This window comes from Eptatretus burgeri, chromosome 4 (genome assembly GCF_056783735.1).
Source record: "Eptatretus burgeri isolate ZD-2024b chromosome 4, Ebu_testis_v1, whole genome shotgun sequence".
NCBI classification, from domain to species: Eukaryota; Metazoa; Chordata; class Myxini; order Myxiniformes; family Myxinidae; genus Eptatretus; species Eptatretus burgeri.
The window spans coordinates 92582787-92604110 of NC_140964.1; the positions used below are offsets into that span (position 1 = coordinate 92582787).

Below are 21324 nucleotides of genomic sequence, written 5' to 3' on the forward strand. Positions count from 1 at the left end.
CTTATGAGAGCATTGTTATGTCCTTATGCCTCAAGGATAGCTACCACAACATTGGTAGTTTGCCTTCACAGCAAACAAATTTACAATTGAGCACCAGTCTGTTGACTTCCAAAAAGTTTGAAGTGATACAAGAAAGTTGCTCAACAGTAATAGAAAATGAGAAAGAGCAATCCAAGATTGCAGACCCTGCCAGGACTTGTTTTGGTGTTTGTGTGGTTTTATCGTACGTATTATATAGACGTACTCACATGCCAATTGTACATTTTTTAGAGAGAAACTCGGTTGAAAAAAACAGATTGTGGTCCATGTTGGCGCATTGTGTCTGGACAAACAGACAAACAAGCAAGCAGGCAAACAAACCGACGAACAAGCAAACAAACAAACAAACAGATGGACTCAAATGCAATACCCTCTCCTCTGGCGAGGGTAACGAGAAAGCATCTCAAAATGCAAAGCCCTTTCACATCCATGTTGTACTTGAACTAAACTTGACGAAAACAACAGCGGAAAAAAAAACAAAAGTAATACATTTTTTTTTTCATTTGTGTTCTCCATATATTGTCATGATAAAGGTGCGTTGAAGATTTGATGACAAAAGCTCAAATAGTAAAAACGTTATGGCCTGGACAGACACACTGAAGCTCAGTGGTAAATAAACAAACACAGAAGTGATGAAAAAAGAAAAGAAAACCCAGCTATTTCATGCTTGACGTGGTGCGGACGAGCTCATAAGGCCGATTCATACTCAATGTGACTTTGCCTTTTGACAATTTGACCCAATTATCAATTAGACTTCTCCATATTCTCATAATCACGGTTTGAAGAAAATCTGCTGATAAAAGCTTAAATGGTAAAAACGATACGGCCAGGGCAGACAAGCATTCATTAATTATCATTGCTATTATAATTATCACTGTCATGATAATTATCATTATCATTATTCTGTACCATAATCATTATCGTTAAATATCATTATCACAAATATTATGCATCATTATCATCATTGTTATCATTATCACTCGACATTTACCAAAGAGGCCCTGAACACTTTTGATCGATTTGCCTGCTGAGACAAACAGTTTACGTGGCCCTCCATGTCATGGCGCTTTTCCCGAGAAACTACATTCTCGGAACCCTTCTCCAAGGCGAAAAAAAAAGCCCGTCTCGTGCATATTGGGAAACTGTGCTGCAGCCAGCATAATAAGGACAACAGTAAATTATAGTTACTCTGACTTTGCCCTTTTTGACCCAATTATTAATTATTTTTTTTTGTATTTTGATAATAAATGTTTGTTGAAAATTTGATGACAAAAGCTCAAATGGTAAAAAAAAAAATTTATGGCTCAAAAAGAGACACAGACAGACGTGATTGCAAAACCCTGTCTTCCGCTGTGCAGGGATGGGCTAAAAAGCATGCTTACCCCTCACCAAAATGGAATGACAAAAGGATTATTTACACGAGGAAGGAAACCAATTTTATCACTCAAATTGTGAACGAGACTGAAGGTAGCATGCAAAGAGACATGGTTCAACTAGATGTGCAGCAAAACAACACAGCACTGCATTCCGAGGGTATGGTCAGTTTCTGGAGCCGTTTAGCGAAGGAAGACAGCCAGGTGGCTGACAGCGACATGTAGATGCTTTTGGCTGACACCAGGGGAGGCAAACTTCCGGGAATTAAAGAAGCAAAGTCCAAATTGATTAAAAAAAAAACATGCAGTAAGCAAAGACAAGCTCACTGTGGAGTTCCATTGCCACCGGCTTGCGCCTGGATTCTTAATTAAAATATGCTCTACGGCTCAGATCACATTTTTCAAAAGTTAGGGCTACAGGGAGCCTGAAATCATCATCAGTATGAGGAGGAATAAAAAAATACAACTCGTTAGGAAGCAATTAATGCCAGCCTCAATCGTCATTACAGAGAAAGTTTTGGCACAGGATGAGAATCATAGGCTTGCATCGGAACCATTCTCGCCTGTAACGAAGGAGTCTTGGCTCTGACAATAAATGCACATGATCTAGGTTAGGGGGCAATAGTCAAACTGCATGCTGTTCTTCACAGTGCAAAATATTAAATCTCATTCGCCAGAGAGGCAGCCCTTCAGCCACAGGCTGAGATGTGTTTTGGAACTATGTTTGATCACTTGCTTGTTTTCACAAAGCAGAACAAGTCTTAAAACACCCGCTGACTTTGGCCACAGAGCTCCCACAGACTGTTAGAATTGCATTCGTTTCCTGATGAGCAGAAGAAACAACAAAACAATGAAGACACCTTCGTAAATTGGAATCCTTGGTCCTGCAGATGTTAAGCACAAAACAAAATGGGTGAACAAATGGTCGACATCACAGGTTCAATTTATTTTCTTTAACCTTTCCCCCATTTATAAAGGTAATGTCGTTCCCTCAATTGCTTTCCATCTGTCTTGCTTTCTTTCACATTCAATTGTCTCACAATGAATCAGATGACCCACATGTGAATGAGAAATTAACAATCTCATCCTGGTTAATATAGTCAATTGTTTTTTTTTCTTCTTCAATATTCGGACCACATTACACAACTCGGACATACAACATGTCAAAAAAACATATTCGGACATACAACTTGCACTGCTGATTCCACACGTGAAAAAGATGAATGTCTAAACTCGGTGTTTGCAGCTAAATCTTGTGTACGAAACCCATCACTATCTCTACCCACTTTACCCAAACGCACCCAACTGTCCCTGGACTCTGTATCCTTTTCTCCTGACAAGGTGGAGAGCTTGCTTTCAAACCTCGACTCAGATTCTGCAACCGGTCCAGACGGCATCAGCCCACGTGTCCTCAAACCCTGCTCTTCTATTCTTGCTCACCCTCTCTCTGTTCTATTCACCCTCTCATTTGCCCAAGGTCATCTGCTTGGAAATCTGCTAACATCACTGCCCTGCATAAAAAAGGTGCAAAAACAGATCCCTGTAACTACAGACCAATCAGCCTTCTCCCAATCATCAGCAAGGTGATGGAATCCATCATCGCTTCAGACATGAAATCCTTCCTCTTCTCCAATGGCTTGATTTCCAATCATCAATTTGGTTTCAGACCAGGTCACTCTACCCTGGATATGCTGCTTCTGCTCTCCCATCAATGGATGGAGGTCCTCAATGCCAGACAGGAAATCCGAGCCGTATCCCTGGACATATCACGTGCTTTTGACACATTCGGCACCCTGCCCTACTCACCAAACTCTCTTCCCATGGTATTCAAGGCCATCTCCACTCATGGCTCGCAGACTTCCTCTCCTGTCGCAGTCAACGTGTGGCCCTAAATGGAGTTCTTTCATCCCCTCTTCCTGTGCAGGCTGGAGTTTCTCAAGGCAGCATTCTGGGCCCTGTTCTTTTTCTGGTTTTCATCAATGATCTCTCGGACTCTCTGGAAAATCCTCTATTTCTCTTTGCCGACGACTCCACCCTCTGCCGTACCATCTGTCATCCCTCAGACCGGCAAGCAGCAGCTTCTTCGCTCACTGCAGATCTGGATAAAATCACAAACTGGTCCAACACGTGGAACATGTCTTTCAATCCAGACAAATCTCACACTCTCACTATGTCTCTTCGAAAGGACCGTTTAGAAACCCCCCCCCCCCATCCACTTTCTCAACAATCCTCTGGAAGAAGTCTTTTCTTTCAAGCTTCTAGGTCTCACTATCTGCCATGACCTTTCCTGGGAAAGTCACATTTCCAACCTCGCCTCAAAAGCCAGTCGCCGACTGGGAATCCTCCGTCGTGCAAAGTCCTTCCTCGGCCCTCTTGAGCTCCTGACCACTTACAAAGCTTTTGTCCGTAGCCTGATGGAGTACTGCTCTCCCCTCTGGGCTGGTGCTCCTGCCTCCCACCTTTCTCGGATTCACGCTGTCGAAACCAGGGCATTTAAGATCATCGGCATCTCCCGCAATGAAGCTGAGTCTTTGGGCCTCTCACTCAATCACCGCCGGTTGGTCGGTGGTCTTTCTGTCTTCTACCGACTCCTCTCCAGCCTTGCCCCCCCTGCTCTCTCTGCGATTTGTCCCCACCACATTTCTACAGGGCGCTCAAGGTCCGCCAACAACCCCCTTCTGGTAAAACTACCAAAATCACGAATCACTGCTCATCTTCACTCTTTCATTCCTCTTTTTTTCCCGCCTTTGGAATAAACTTCCTCACTCTATTCTTTCCCATTCTTCCCTCCAGGCTTTCAAAACAGCTGTTCACCACCACCTCTTATCATCCCCCATCCAAATCCTCGATCTTTTCTACCCCCGATAATCCACCCAAGCCCACTTCCTTCAATTCCCCTGCTTTCCTTCCTGAAAGTCCCTGTAATGTCCATCTTCTCTTCGCCATGTTCCCCGTCCCATCTCCATCCCTCTGCCTTCCACAGTTCACCTTATGTGTCTGTTCCCCACTGTTTTGTCCCTCCCACTCCCGCCCCTCTTGTCTTATGCTCCCTTGCTGTGAGTTGTGTGTTTGCTCTCATACGAGCCTCGACCAAGGCATACAAAAAAAAAAAAAAAACGGATCATACTTTCTTATTAAAATCCTGCACAAACCTTGATCCAAGAATGCCCAAAAGTAAAAACCTTCCAAAATAATTTTACTTCCCATTTCACAAGTCATAGGCATTTATTTGGAGGAGGTTTGGCATGAATAACTCAGCAAATGAATAATCAATGAGAACCTTAAAAGTCAGCTTACACTTGAAGCCAATAAAAGTGTCGAAACGATTGGAACTTGATTGGTTTGCTCGAGAGTGAAAATCGCTGGTAAAGGAAGAAAGTTTGAAAAGGCACAAACCACAGCAACCTTCCTCTTCATGGCCTCCGCCTCCTTCTTTGCCGCCTCTTCTGCTTCCTCCCGAAGATCTCGGAGCTGCCGCTGCAGCCTGCGACACTGCTCCCGCTCACGAGTCTCTCCGGCAGCACGCTGTTCTCGTTCCTCTGACACCCGTTCCCCATTCTCTCGCACACGCTGTAGTTGGGTCTGGAGGAATGTACAGAAGTAAATTATATTTGGCGAGAAGGGTGAAAATTGAGATGTGATCACAATATAGGAAAATTAGATGCATGAAAGTTGATGTACAAGAAATGGAGTTACATTAGAGCAGGAAATGATTGGGATTTAGAAGATGAGAGCACACAGGCTGAGAGAAATGGGGGCAATCATTTGAGGACACACAATGGAGAGAGACTACTGGAGTAGAATATGAATGGATGAAACAGGGGATTCATTTTCTCGGTCCAATTGAAAGTTACTTTTGCAATGTTAAAGTATGGATAGAAACTTGCAGCTTTAATTATGATGCACAAGCCCTTGTCTGCGACAAACGCCAAAAAGCAGACATTGCAAGAACACTTGATAAACGAACAAGGAATAATATCTCAGCTTATTACTCCTGCCACCGAAGGTGGACGGAGATTATTTTTTCACCAATTTGTCTGTCTGTCTGTTTGTTCGTCTGTGAACAGGATATCTCAGAAAGTTATAAATGGATTCAGACGAAGCTTAGCAGATGGGGTTGGGTGTGTGACTCAAAACAAATTGATTCAATTTTAGTGAAGATCCAGATCCAGATCTGGATATTAGAATCTTTCAAGTAATTCTTCACCATTGAGAGATAGGGCCAAAAACGATACCTTTCCATCCATCGGGACCATATTCCGTCAAGAGCGTCTGTGCTGCCGAAGCAGTCTCCTGGGCTATTGGGCACAATCCTGGACGGGTCGCCACTCCGACACAGGATACTTGAATGGCTCAATAATCCCAGCAAGCTGGTACTCGTTTTGCTGACATCAGAAGGATGACAGGCTGAGTCAAACCCACCTGATATTAATTAAATGGCTGATTTAATTTAATTAATTTAATAATTTAATCCTGATTAAGGATTTGAGCTCAGGACCTTCAGATCCCAAGCCCACCACCCTCACCATTAAGCCAACACCAGGCATAAAAACGATATACAGCACAATATCTCAAAATGTGAAGGACGGATTCAGATGAAACTTGGTGGACAGGCTGGGTGTGCGACAAGGACGAATCTATTTAATCATCATGAAGATCCAGATACAAGAGGTTTTTTTTTAACTTCCTATGTGATTCTTTACCATTGAGAGATGGGGCTAAAATCGATAGATAGCATAGTATCTCAAAAGGTTATGGACAGGTTATGACAAAACTTGGTCAATGAGTTGGGTAGGTGACAATAACAAGCTGATTAAATTTTGGTTAAGGTTCGGATGCAGATCCGGCCCATCAGTGGCATACAAAACGTAAACTGTTCAGCCTCGCGAAGATTTGCCCTCGACTGAGTGCCGTTCTAGTTTATGTACTGTGCTTTTGCTGAGATTTATGGGTAATTCCTGCAATTCACGTTCATCATCATATGACCGCAAAGAAGCAACCCTTATACTGAAATCAATCCCCTAGCTGGGGAAAAAAAAATACAGACAGCTGCTGAGTCATAAAGGGACATTCAATTACATCGAGCCGTTTCACTTGTGTCTTCTCAAAGTCCAAGCGGCCTTCCAGCTCCCTGGTTCTCGCCTCCTGTCTGGCCAATAGAGCCTTGTCTGGGGCATTTTCATCCAGGAACTCAATCCGTCCTTGCATCGAATTTACCTGCAACACAAATGGATTGACACATCAGCAATCCTAACTCATCACATCCTGCATATTTCCCCTGTACATCTACTCAGAACCTTAACGTTAATAAAATAAAGCTAAAATAAAAACATATATTTATTGGGAAGCATCAATTTAATAATCAAACCTCCAGCACAGCAGTCAAAGATTCATGCAAGTAACTTAGTAATTAATTGAGAGCATCCTGTTAGTGCATCAGTCCATCATAAACTCAGCTTGTCCAGCACCAGATGGAGGGCACAGTGTCCACACTGCAGGCCAAAGACAACCAGACTTCTGTCAAGAGGTGGCCAGGTCAAAGCACCAATAAACTAAAAGCCAGAAGGTCAACAGATCGACGTTACAGAAGCAATACGATCCGTCTCCAGAAACTGTTGTTTTTGGATAAATAAATTAGTCCTTCAAGCAAACCTGTTGGATTATTTTTGGTTACAGAAAATATCACTGAGTAAAAGGGATAAGGTTGGCAGGATAACTTAGTGATATGCACACTCGCCTCTGAGCTGTTTATGGTGGGTTTAAATTCCGGCCCAACTATAAACTACCATGATGTTGTTTAGCAGGCAGGGCGAGCCATCTCTCGAATGGATGTTAAATGCTGGGCGTCCCATCTGCTGGTATTAATCGGTGGACATTGAAGATCCCATGGTGTCCTTCGAAAAGAGTCGGAGAGCTATCTCTGGCATCCTGAACAAATTACAAATTCCTGACTACCACTGGGAAGGCAACGGCAAACCACCCAGCATAATATTTGCCATGAGGCTGCTTTGGCAGCATTGAGTTTGCCCTCGGACAGCGTGTCAGAATTAGATTGGGAAGGGATTACAGCCGCACCAAGGTATGCAGTGCAATAAGATGGTTGACAAAGCCAAAAACAGCACAGGCAAGAAAACATGAAACACCTGTTTATAGTGGCTTGATACGAACCATTCACAAACAGGACACTCCAAAGATAGATCATCCAAAGGAGAGAATCAAATACAAGTTAATTGCCAGAGAAATGCATATCCATTTACATCCGACTTAGTTTAACACACATTACAGAATTTGTCATGGGATCTCATCAAATTCGCATTAGCTTCTGATCAGATCTCATGAAAAAATGTAGAAAGCGTAGGAGATTGATGCAAAGGAGAGTGTAAAAACAGATAAATCGCGTCGTAAACAGATGGGTTGACATGAAACACAGTGCCAAGTGTCAACTGTATTCAACAAAGCACTTTTCTAAAATATGCGCAATCTGAAAAGTGGCCGCTGCAATTTCCTCTCGAGTGCAGCGCTAGTGATAGAAAATAATAACTATAACAGCACTTGGGAGAGCACATAATCTCACCTTGTGCACTAATTCTGAACAAAAGTACCATCGTTAACTGAACAAGCTACTATGATGGCCCACATACCTGTATCATCTATGTATCCAATTACGTCACATACAATACCACTATCCAAATGCTTTACTGATTACTGATTGATTATTAGGATATTTATTGACCACTTTTGTGCACATTAAGACTAAATTGCATCAATGAGGATGAGTATGAAAAAAAAAATTCAAACAATATTCTCCACGGCTCGTCGATCATATGTATGAAGTTTCACATTGATTGGTTAGATGGTTCTGAAGAAGATTTTTACAGTTTTATTTTCAGTCCAATATGTCGGCCAGACCACGTGAGTGATGATATAAATTTAATTCCTCACTCACATCGCATCAGGTCATAGATCAGATATATGAAGTTTCAGCTTTTTTGGACAAGGATTTCAATTCAACAAATTATGATTGGAATACCACTTCACTGATGACAGAGTTATCACCCTATATACCCCAGAGTGAGTTTGTGATATTAGGCAAGTTTCAATTTTTTTTCGTTGAGTGGTTTTAGAGATGTCCAATATATTTCTGTTAATGCAATATGACTGCCATACCATGTGACCTATGATATCAGAGTTATCAATAAAATATTCTCCATGGGGAGTGTCTCGCATGTTTAAAGTTTCACATCAATCGGCAAGCGGTTGCAGTGAGAAAAATTTTTAAAGCAAAAATATACGGATATGGACACAGACAGACAGACAGATAGACAGAAAGGGGTGTTACAATACTCTCGCAACCCCTTGCGAGACTAACAATAATAATTATAATCTTCCACACTCACAAATATGTATTGTTAGGTGGATTGTGGAGTGCCAAGTGTGCGCACTGCTGTGCAAAGAGGATTAATGTTTAAATAGTAATCTCGATAACCAATGTTTTACATGACTTCAAAAGCCATGTATTCACATTTTATTCCTCACCGTTTGGAAGATATTTTTGCCGTCATTAATATGCAGCATAAGTATTTTGTACAAAGCAGTGGAGACAGCTGTGGTTCATTTCTTACCTTGTGACAATATTAAACAATCATACTCCACAATGCAGCATGTGTATCACCAGAACTGCAGTTTCAGTTGGGAAAAAAATAATAATAATAACAAGCAGTCATAGACTGGTACTTAGGAAATCGTCAACTTGACCTCTGACCTTGTCTAATATAAGCTGTCTCTTGAGAAGGTAGCGATGCAAACCAGAAGTTTCTACGATGATTCTGTACCAAACCTCTCATAAAACATCCGATTTTTACCATAATTTCGACAATCGAGTGTTAAGCATACTTAACCGTTACCAAAATTGAAGACAGGATTGAAATTGACTTTAAAACGAGCGCGTAATGCCGTGTGTTACAATCCCCCTCATTAGCATAATCTTCAGTTAAGCCTCAGATACGACACCTGACATAAATCTCATAAAACATCCGATTTTTACCAGAATTTCGACAACCGAGTATTAAGCATACTTAGCCATTACCAAAAGTAAAAACAGGATTGAAATTGACTTTAAAACGAGCACGTAATGCCGTGTGTTACAATCCCCCTCATTAGCCTAATCTTCAGTTAAGCCTCAGACACGACACCCAACATAAATCTCATAAAACATCCGATTTTTACCAGAATTTCGACAACCGAGTGTTAAGCATACTTAACCGTTACCAAAAGTGAAAACAGAATTGCAATCCGAGTTAAAACGAACTCATAACATCGACCGAAGCAAAAATCTCCATTTCTCCACACAATTATTTAATATTATTTTATCAAAGTCACAAAACCGTAATATTCGGCCATCCACCAACAATCTTTACATAATCCGACAGCTTAGCGAGTCAGGCATGCGACGATAACCGTTATTGGGATTAGAAATGACTTTTAAACACCATCTTTATCGAAAACACCGTCAGCGCGCACACGGAAAACCTTTACGTGACTCAACGCCGCGTCTGCTCGAGCGCGCAGCACCACGTGACGAGCCATGACGCGGTGAGTGAAATATTTTTTATACAATCTTAAAACGTCTCCAAAACATCCGATTTTTACCAGAATTTTGACAACCGAGTGTTAAGCGTCCTAAGCGATCGCAAAAACCAAAGACAAAAATAAAATCGAAGTTAAAACGAACTCGTAACGTCGACCGAAGCAAAAATACTCCATTTCTCCACATGAATTTACGGAATTATGTTTGAGCTCACTGTGACCTTGACCGTTGACCGATTTTGACCAAAATCTAATCAGCGCTAGCCATCACCCTCCTGAATCAAGTGGTGTAATTTGACATTGGTAGCTTCTTCCGTTCTAGAGTTATCGTGCCTACAAACAAACACACACAAACAAACAAACACACAGAGGACGGAAGTCATCAATATACTTACGAAATCTTTAGATTTCCTCAGTAATAATAAAAAAGGGAGCAACTCTCACCAACAACAAATTTTCAAAAGGGAATGAAATAATAGAGATGGTTAAAATAAATAATCTCAAAACACTTGCTGTTATGCCTTTCAATTGTTATTTTCCATAGAAGACGGATCCTCTTTGACAGGCAATGTCAGTCTGCATTCGTGGACAATATAAACATTGGGTGTTATCAACTAATGGTTGATAAGAAGACATTTGGTGGCATGGTAAATGAGGTGAGGATGACACTTCCGGCAATATCCCTTCATCCAATTTTGCTATGATGAAGAGCGAACGTTTGAAATGTCAGCATTGACTCGTTGACCAAGGCAATAAACATAGTCTTCTTGTTGATAAAATACATTGTCGTTTTCACCAGATGATGTTGCATATGGGTACAGAACAGCAGAGCTCCATTACCAGTGAATGTTTGGAATGCTGTTCAAAAGCTACCAGTGTATACTCCAAAAAATGACATTTTTTATGGTTTTGTTATGTTGCTCAAGTTCAAACCTTCTCATGTAGCTCCTGCTTCTCATGCAACAGCTCGTCCACTTGAGTCTGCAGCTCAGCGAGACGTAATGATTCAGCTCCAGCCTAGGAAAGGGTGAGGTTGGGTGTGTTGGTTGAATGAAAATTCAAAAGGATAGAGGAAACAGCATTTTGATAAGCAAGAGGATATAATGTGTAGGTTGAGTAGGACAAATCAAAAAGCTTCTCACACCACAAATGCATCTACATCCAGAGCGAATGCTGGGAAGAGGATGTCGAAAGAGAAGTGTAACCTACACACCAGCAGAATCTATCCACATCCTCTTGCTGAGCTCAAACAGTGGACCAGGGTTTAAATAGCAGAATGAACAATTACTCATTTTGTAATCGAGATGATATAATGATGTCTTGTTGTGCATGGCAAGATCGACAAACCGAATATGATTGCATGTCTAAAGAAAAAGGTGGAAAAGGATATAAAATAAAGGGCAAGAGGAGTTAGTCGGAATAGGTAATGGAGGTGAGGATGACACTTCAAGGTAATGGAGGTGAGGTTGGTTTGTTCAGGGAGCACCCCCCACACCACCATCCACATCCTGTCACCCACCTCCTGTCTTCTGGGAAGACATTCAGTCCTTTTTTTTTCCACCATGCCATTGGCCATAGTTTAAGTTCATGGTCCAGTGGGCACCAAATCCAAAGAGGTCGCTGATGGGTGCAACGGAGCGAGGCAAAGGGGATGCTAACCACCATGTTCCAGGCCCCATTACGCCCCCGGCATGCGTGAGGTTTGAGCATAAAGCGAGCGTATCTGCCAGGCTCGTGCCTCCCATCTAATCTCAGTACAATTACCTCTCCTCAAACACGGCCTGCATAGTTTCAGGGATCAGACCTTCTTTGTTTCTGACATTGATTTCCTCACTATCATCATTTTGGTCAGCAACAGAGGTTTCACACTTTGCCGTGATAGTTATATTTTACACAAGCCTCCAAAGCCACACCATAACATTCTTGCACTTCACGTAAGGCTACAAAATACGAATGTTTAAGAAGTTTACTATAAGAGAGCCTTTATGTGCTTGATACATGGCATACACATATTGTACAATTATACAAGTATTTCATCATTTGCGACATGTTGCAAAATAAATTATTGGTCTGGCACAAAAAGACCAAGCAAAAGGAAGAAGTGAGCAAAGTAGCAAAACTTGAAAAACAAGTAGAATCTCATCCACAACCAAAATAAACCAAATCAATAATTCATTCACCAATAATTTTCCTTTCATGTCCTTGGAAATGCTATGCCATTGCAATAAACTATGAGTCAGCTCTCAGGTTTATGCGTGTCAGCTCTCAACTACTAATTAGCTCTCATTTTTGTGCATGTCAGCTCTCAACTACGAGTCAGCTCTCAGGTTCATGCGTGTCAGCTCTCAGTGACATACATGCCAGCTCTCAGGTTTATGCATGTCAGCTCTCAACAACGAGTCAACTCTCAGGTTTATGCATGTCAGCTCTCAACGACTCGTCAGCTCTCAGATTTATGCATGTCAGCAATCCACTACGAGTCAGTACTCAGGTTTATGTGTGTCAGCTCTCAACTACCAGCAGCTCTCAGGTTTATGCCTGTCAGCTCTTAACATTAAAACATGGAACAACTTCTATCTTTTCATCCAAACTCCCTCTTCCTCATATGTGGTGACTTCAAGTGTCATCATGCCAGTTGGTTTGGTGTCTTGTTGTGGGTACCTTTTCTGGTGTCTGGTTTTCTCAACATAAAAATGGTACCTCTCTCACCTGTCATGGCACTTCAGCAAAAATGTTCTGCGACTCATTGGGACTGACTCAATCGGTCAATGTCCCAACCTGGATCTCAACCATTGGTACTCCATCTCTTCTGGATCTGATTTTGACAAACTTCCCTGAAAATATCTGTTCTTCCTCTGCTCAAATCGGTTCTTCTGACCACGTGCTTGTCAAAGTGGACATCTCTCTGGCTGTTATCAGAGAACCACCTCAGCACCGTCGAGTCTAGAATTTCACTCAAGCTGACTGGCAGGGTCTCCAAGCAGTCATCAAACTTCGAGAATGGTCTCCTATCGCTACTTTCTCCAACATCAACTCATCCTGGAAATTCTTTCAAAGAAACTTGCTCTCCCTCATGCACAGATTTATCCCCTCTTGTCTTCAGTTGTCCTACCCTTCCTCCCACCCATGGTTCATTGAAGCTTGTGGTGAGGCAGTTGTCCTAAAACAATCTGCCTTTGATTCATGGAAAGCAAACCCAACTGAGGGTAATCTCAGTTCCTTCCATAAAGCTCGGAACAAGTGTGTATCTATCCTCAGGAGAGACAGAAAACAACATCTTTCTAAGCTTAAGTCTGAACTCTCAAACCTCTCTCCCTCCTCCAAATCCTGGTGGCATCGAATCAAGTCTGTTTCTGGTGCATGTCCCCCCTCCATCACCTCCCTTACCTCAAATGGCCACACTGCTGATACCGCACGTGAAAAGGCTGAATGCCTAAACTCGGTGTTAGCATCGAAATCTTGTGTCCAAAACGCATCACTTTCTGTTCCCAGCTTACCCAGTCACAACCAACTGTCCCTGGACTCTGTGTCCTTTTCTCCTGACAAGGTGGCGAGCTTGCTGTCAAACCTCGACTCAGATTGTGCAACTGGTCCAGATGGCATCAGCCCACATGTCCTATAAACCTGCTCCTCTGCTCTTGCTCCCCCTCTCTCTGTTCTATTCACACTCTCATTTGCTCAAGGTCATCTGCCATCTGCTTGGAAATCAGCAAACATCACTGCCCTGCATAAAAAAGGTGCAAAAACAGATCCCTGCAACTACAGACCAATCAGCCTTCTCCCAATCATCAGCAAGGTTTAGGAATCCATCATCGCTTCAGACATTAAGTCCATCCTCTTCTCCAATGGCTTGATTTCTGAGAATCAATTTGGTTTCAGACAAGGTCACTCTACCCTGGACATGCTGCTTCTGCTCTCCCAACAATGGATGGAAATCCTCAATGCGGACATGAAATCAGAGCCGTATCGCTCGACATAACGTGTGCATTTGACATGGTCTGGCACCATGCCATGCTCACCAAACTCTTCCTATGGTATCCAAGGCCATCTCCACTTATGGTTCACAGACTTCGTCTTCTGTCACAGTCAATGTGTCGCCCTAAATGGAGTTCTTTCATCCCCTCTTCCTGTCCAGGCTGGCGTTCCTCAAGGCATTGTTCTGGGCCCTGTTCTTTTTCTGGTTTTCATCAATGATCTCTCTGACTCCCTGGAAAATCCTCTTTTCTCTTTGCTGATGACTCCACCCAATGCCGTGCCATCTGTCATCCCTCAGACCTGTAAGCAGCAGCTTCATCGCTCACTGCAGATCTGGGTAAAATCACAAACTGGTCCAACACGTGGAACATGCCTTTCAATTCAGACAAATCTCACACTCTCACTGTGTCTCCCCGAAAGGACTGTTTGGAAAACTCCCTTCCACAACAATCCTCTGGAAGAAGTCCTTTCTTTCAAGCTTCTGGGTCTCACTATCTGCCATGATCTTTCCTGGGAAAGCCACATTTCCAACCTGGCCTCCAAAGCTAGTTGCCGACTGGGAATCCTCCGTCGTGCAAAGTCCTTCCTCGGCCCACCTGAGCTACTGACCACATACAAAGCTTTCGTCCGCAGCCTGATGGAGTACTGCTCTCCACTCTGGGCTGGTGCTCCTGCCTCCCACCTTTCTTGGCTTCACGCTGTGGAAACCAAGGCATTTCGGATCATTGGCATCTCCCGCGATGAGGCTGAGTCTTTGTGTCTCTCACTTTCACCACAGGCAGGTCGGAGGTTTTTCTGTCTTCAACCGTCTCCTCTCTGGTCTCGCCCCCCCTGCTCTGTCTGCGATCTGACTCCACCACATTTCCGTAGGGCGCTCAAGGTCCACCAACAACCCCCTTCTGGTAAAACAACCAAAATCACGAATCACTGCTCACCTTCACTCTTTCATTCCTCTTTTTTCCCACCTTTGGAATAAACTCCCTCACTCTATTCAATCCCATTCTTCCCTCCAAGCCTTCAAAACGGTTGTTCACCACCACCTCTTATCGTCTCCCATCCAAATCCTCGATCTTTTCTACCCCCGTTAATCCACCCCAAACCAACCTCCTTTAAATTCCCTGCTTTCCTTCCTGAAAGTCCCTGCAATGTCCATCTTATATACCCCATGTTCCCCGCCCCATCCCTCTCCCTTCCACAGATTTCCTAATGTCTCTGTTTCCCATTGTTATGTCCTTCCCACTCACACCCCTCTCGTCTCATGCCCTCCTTGCTGTGTGTTGTGTTAGCTCTCATACAAGCCTCGACAAGGTATACCAAAAAAAAATTACGAATGAGCTCTCAACTACTCGTCAGCTCTCAGTTTCTCGGTTTAACATGAGTCAGCTCTCAGTTTAACATGAGTCAGCTCTCAGTTTAACATGAGTCAGCTCCCAGTTTAACATGAGTCAGCTCTCAGTTTAACATGAGTTAGCTCTCAGTTTCATGCCTCCTTTCTCAACTCTCAGCTAATACTGTGAAAGGAAAAGCAAAGACACCCTTTTCACTCAGGTGAAAATCAATTCATTTTACATTCACTTCTGTGCGACTGCAAGCCATCCTAACCTTTCTTCTCCACAACTTGAATTTATCAGTGCTAAAAGGACAATGCGATAGAAGATTTGTAGCCATTCCACTGTGGTCTATTTTATCCCACCAAATGATCAGGTATTTTTGACAAACAAATTGTCATATCCAAACGCAAGCTTACAAAAAACACTTGAGGGGAAAACAGTTGCGACATTTCGTATCATATTCTTCTTCTTCTTGGTGTACTTTGTCAAATGCCACAATTATTCCGGCATTCTTGTGGGGTTGGCTGGGTGAAGCTCAGCCCAAGTCTTCCACAAACTGGCTAACCAGGCCTGACGATCGACGAAGGTTTGGGAAGGAATTTGCAAGTGTTCGGGGTGCGGGCAAGAGCTTGCCTACTCCTCGCGAAGGACACCCTGGGATCTTTTACATCCACCAACTAATGCTGTCCGACAGGACGCCGAGTTTTGCGTTCATCCCAGGGATGGCACACACGTTGATGAATCCCCGTCTGTGAAACACCAGGATGAGTTTATAGCCGGGCTGAGATTCAATCTCAGGCTAGACATGTTAGAGGCGCGTGCGCATCCTTCTGGACCATCCTGCAAGCCCCGCATTCCCCGTTATATTAACAAGTTTAAAATTAAAGGTCATAATTAAATCGAACACAACACGACGCGTTTTCACAAACAAGAATGTACGACTCGGTAGGATGCGTTCCAAGATTCTTTGCGAACAAGAATTTGGTGAAGGCAAGCTAAGTAATCAGTTTTGAGTTGAAGAATACATTCTTTCTTTTTGACAAGTCTGGTTTTCACTTTCATTCGAATGATGACATTTTTCAAATGGTTCCATAATCTTCCACCCTTGTCCCACATTGTTGTAACCCAGTGGCACCTTGCCTGCACTCGTAGGCTTAAGCAAGTCATCTAATGTGATTTGCAACATCGCATGGAGGTGGAACAAGGGAAATCAACGAAGATGCATGAAAGCCCTCTAAGCTGGGTCAGCCATCGTGATAAGCTGCATCAGCAAACAGCGAGCGTGCTGCAGGGCAATTGTGGCTGCCAGGACAATCACCTACATTTGAGACATACACTTCAGACCAGAAAGATGATACGGTTACGTCGGAGCGTAAAATGGCTCAAAGAAAGAGTTTTGACTGTGAACATGTTTATAATGTTCAGATTTGATTCCATATCATTTTGTGTCGATGATTTCCCAGGCCAAAAGTTATAACTAGTTGTATTCTCACAAACTTCCTGGCAGTTTAAGTTAATTTTAGACTCATGATAGGTTACGCAATTGTGGTTTATGTACTGCAGTAAGGATTGCCAGAAACCTAAGTGATTACAGTTCTAATTACAGTAGTCTGCAGAGAATAACTTGCTCCCAAGTACAAGGAATGTTCAAAAACTTTTTTTTAAAAAAATGGTGTATTTGCAAGCAACTGCGAGCTACAGTTTTTAATTTGCTCATTAAAAAGTTCAATGTGTTTGTAAAATGAAATTTGAGGCATAAACCCGACATTATTGTTTCAGAATATAATCCAGAATTTAGCTACATCATACAATTATGAATCTAGCCAGAAAGCTATGCATTGAAGTGTGAACAACCTTTTATGCAAAAGAGCCACCTCCAAATAAATTTACAAGCACATTATGGCTGCGTTTTGCAAAGGTGCACCTTCTTGTTATACTGTAGATAAAAGAGTGGCTAATCAAACACCAGTCCCTTCAAGATGACTTCAGGTCAAAATGGCAGGCAGATGCGATCAACCACAAAAACTGTTTCCCAGATTGAGGTATTGATCACGAAGGATTGCCGGCTAGAGGTCACCGAAATAAGAACAGCAATTTGACTTTCTCAAAGCAGTATTTTCCACATCAACCTCAACCACTTGAGCATGTCCAAGGACTCAGCAAGATGGGACCACATAACCTCAGGATTCACAATCGACAACAACAGCTACCATCATATCCCTTGCTTCTCAAACGGATGAATGCAAATCCAGCCAACAACCACGACAACACATGTACAAAAGACCCATGTTATGATGTGCAGACTGACAGCCGTGACTGTAGTTTCAAGCAGCTGAATCAACTGATCATCCTACATATACAAAATTGAAAAGAAGAGTTGTCGTGTCTTCTACTTTTCGATTGTAATTATTTTCCAAAATATTGTGAACGTCGTGTGTGTGTGTGTGTGTGTGTGTGTGTGTGTGTGTGTGTGTGTGTGTGTGTGTGTGTGTGTGTGTGTGTGTGTGTGTGTGTGTGTGTTAGTTAGAGGGGTCTTTGGTGTGAGCTCTTAGGTTAACACAGGAAGGCCTTGAGGGACTGAGTAGTGTATCAAATGGGCAGACAGCTCTTCTCCTTCCATTTCAATATACCCAACGGCAAAAAGGAAAGGGACTACAAATAAATTGTTTTAATGCAAATAATAAACAAAAGAATTACAAGAAAGAAATCTGACATTGCAGACCCTCGCCAGGACTTGTTTTGTGTGATTTTTTTTGTATGGCAAGTAAATGGAAGGATGTACTAAATGAGAGGTCATTGATTGCAAATGAAAGGTCAAAGATCTGAAAAGGTCTGAAGGTCTAAATCTAGCAAGGTCTAAAGCTAGAAAGGTCCAATTGTCGAAAGGGCTGAAGGGTCTGATGGATCTCAAGGGTCTTTGGGGTCTCACAGGTATAATAGTGGGGCAACTTAGCATAACAATTGTGCAGTTTGTGAGGAAAGCACCAAATATGGCACACGAGTAGTCTAACATATTATGAACAGATTTGGATATTGGGCCATCTCAAATTCAGCCGCTGATGGCTGTGGCAGCCATTTTCCAAAATGGCCGCTAGCGGTTACTATAATTTCACTCCAACATTGGTTTGAACATTTATAAAAAGCTGAATTAAGAAAAACATAACCTGTAGCCACCTCAAGTTTTTAAGATAGCTGCCATTTTGCAAGATGGCTGCTAATTATTTGTTGTATTAGACGACTATCTCACTCACAGAAATTGGTTGTTGAGAATGGTGGCAAACGAATCGCAGGCCGCGTCTGATTGATATGAATACCAACATCGCTTATGTAAAGTCAGTAGTTGTTGAGAATGGTGGCAAACGAATCAAGGGCTGTGTCTGATTGATATGAATACCAACATCGCTTATGTAAAGTCAGTGGTTGTTGAGAATGGTGGCAAACGAATCATGGGCTGCGTCTCATTCATATGAATACCGACATCTCACTCATAGAAATTGATCGAGATATGTCTGATTTAAATGTTCTGAATCACTGACACAGTCTGCTCTGTTAATATTCTCTCAATTTTGTGAGCACTCTCCCTCACACACACACACAAAGCTGTGCATTCAAGTGTGGCCTTTTTGCACTTGCAACGCTTCACACAGCTCTTCTTGCACTTGCACGATACCAGCTCATAGCAGGTGTGGGCTGCTTTGGGTAGCTTCGTCCAGTGTGGCTCGTACACCCCCTCGTCATTCTTGACCCAGCCCCAGCTGGATGGAGGAGGCAGCTCTGGCGTTGGTAGCAGTGTTTGACCCAACACATGGCCTCCTTGGTAGGCCGCCCTCTTCACATGCTCCTCCAGAGCTGCCTTGGTTGGCGGGATCAGCTGCACGTTGTTCTTCTTCGTGAAGAGTTTCTTCCGGGCCTTGTCAATGTCGTTGCACGTGCTGGTTCTGTCATAGAGCAATATGACGAACCTCTCGGTGGTGTGCATGACATCGTCTGGTATGCCACTTGGTGCAGAGGATAGCTTCAGCACTGGATCTGTAAGTTCTGGCAGAACGGTCCAGATTGTCCAAGCAGTCTTCTTACCATGTCCAGCAAAGCTAGATACAGTGTCACACCCAGTCAGAGCGTGAAACATTGGGAGTGCCTGTGCCTTCTCTGGTCCTAGGCCAGCTGCTATTCTGTGGGCTGCCAGGTACCGAAAACTCTTCCCAGTGCCAAATGCTAGCCACAGTTCATCTTCTGGTTGCAGTCCCTGGGCCACTGACACAGCCAACACCACAACATCGGTGTCAACTGTCTTGATCAGTATCTTGTGGTGACCATGGTTGGCTGCATGGGATGCATGCAACAACATTCGACTGTCAGCTTCTTCGTGGCTGCATGGGGCAAGCAAGGCCAGGTCTAGCAGCGGTGGCTTGCTCAGGACTGCCTCTCCATCAGTGATAACCAGCTGCTTGTCATCCTGGTCAAACCACCTGAAGATAGCTTCTGATAGGAACTTGAACAGCTCGGTCTTGTTGGTGTCCACTCGGAGGAAGTTCTGCCAGTTTCCAAATATAACTGCTGCTCCGACCACGCGTCTACGCACTCCTTTTCCACGCTTTGATCTTGCACTGCCTTTCAGTGAATCAGCAACGTAGCGGTCCCAGACCAGGTCCAGGCGTGACACAGTCTGAAGCTTTGTTGACAGGTACGGTATGAAGACATCCTTGGCATAGTCATCAAAGTTCTTGGCTACTGCAGGCTTCAGCATCTGGACAATGACTGCCCCATCAAGAACTAGGCTGGTGGTATCAGGAGCCTCTGATTAGGCATTGGAGAACTCTTCAAAGCATTTGAGGAGATCACTCTTCGTACCTAGATGGAGACTTTCTCCATCGGAGAGAGCTGGAGGACACGCTTGATTCTCATGACGAAAGAACTCTTCAAGGTTTCCATCCTTCATCTGGCAACCGATGTAGATCCGTGAGAAAAGTGCCACGTCGTTCCTGAGAGAGGCCAGCTGCTGTTTCCCTTTGCTCACACTTCTCGGGGTGGAAGTGCTAAACACCTTCAGCTTGTTCCGACGAATTGCATCATCAATTGGCTTGGTCCTTTCCACCGGGCATTCTCTGGTGAAAGCCTGGAACTGCACTTGGCCAATCTTCTTCACATTCCTGACATTCTCAACTGCAGCAGGACCTGCAATTTCCTTTGTGTCAAGGACAACCAGATCCAGGCTCTCTTCCTCAAAGGGGTTGCCAAGCTCTTCTATGACGCTGACAAGGGCACGGACATCCTTGGCGAAAGAGGTTTGCACACTTGGTGTCTGGTCGTGATGACGTGTGTCCTCTCGCCTCCCCCAGTGTTGACGGCCATCTTGGAACTCTTCTATTGCCCTGGCAACTTCTGGCCCAGTAATCATCCAACGCCGCAGGGCATTTGGGTTATCAGTGAGGCCGACTGCTCCACCATCTCCTTTGATGCATGTGTTGTTCTGTTCATGTGCCTGGTCGATTGGGATCGAAGAGAACACGTTCTTCGTCTTCTGTACAGTGAAGTTGCCAGCCATAAATTCTCCAGCTACATCTAGCTAGCCCAGAGTCATAAATACTATTGCCACTTGTGACGGCACATAGACAATTCACACTCATCATCTGAGTTACAAGGCTTCATTCCCAATACGACCGAATTCATCCATATTTAGGTTATTTTGAGCCGATGTGCTGAGATGTGTTGCGATTGACTGTAAGAGTCAATAAAAACGCAGTTTCAGAAAACGGAAGGGTTACTCTAAAAATTGACCAAAACAAATTAGCTTAGCCATGAAAATGGAAACTAGAATGGAAAACTACTTACAAATGGTTTGGCATTGCCGTCATTCAAACGAAGATAACCCGAAAACTAACGAGTTATCATGGTAAAGATATCTCGCCAACACGCCGGTACGAACAGAGAACTTCCTCACTCAGTAACAAACTGGAACTGGCGCCGTGAAGGCAGAACGGAAATACATGCAGAACCTCGTAACCCGGTAATCTGTGACT

The 21324-nt window shown here is 43.4% G+C and overlaps 1 protein-coding gene across 8 annotated transcripts in view; it reads right to left on the reverse strand.

The window, feature by feature from the left end:
* Positions 1-21324, reverse strand: part of MYO18A (myosin XVIIIA) — a 380371-nt gene that overhangs the window by 113315 nt on the left and 245732 nt on the right. For all 8 annotated transcript variants that reach the window (XR_015057662.1, XM_085879337.1, XM_085879342.1 and 5 more), the window contains 3 exons: positions 10932-11015; positions 6492-6629; positions 4809-4994 (listed from right to left, as the gene is read on the reverse strand). Coding sequence is in view for 7 of the 8 variants with exons in the window: in XM_085879337.1 (XP_085735463.1) it covers positions 4809-4994; positions 6492-6629; positions 10932-11015 (408 nt within the window). In the remaining variant the exon portion in view is untranslated. The remainder of the gene's footprint in view (positions 1-4808; positions 4995-6491; positions 6630-10931; positions 11016-21324) is intronic.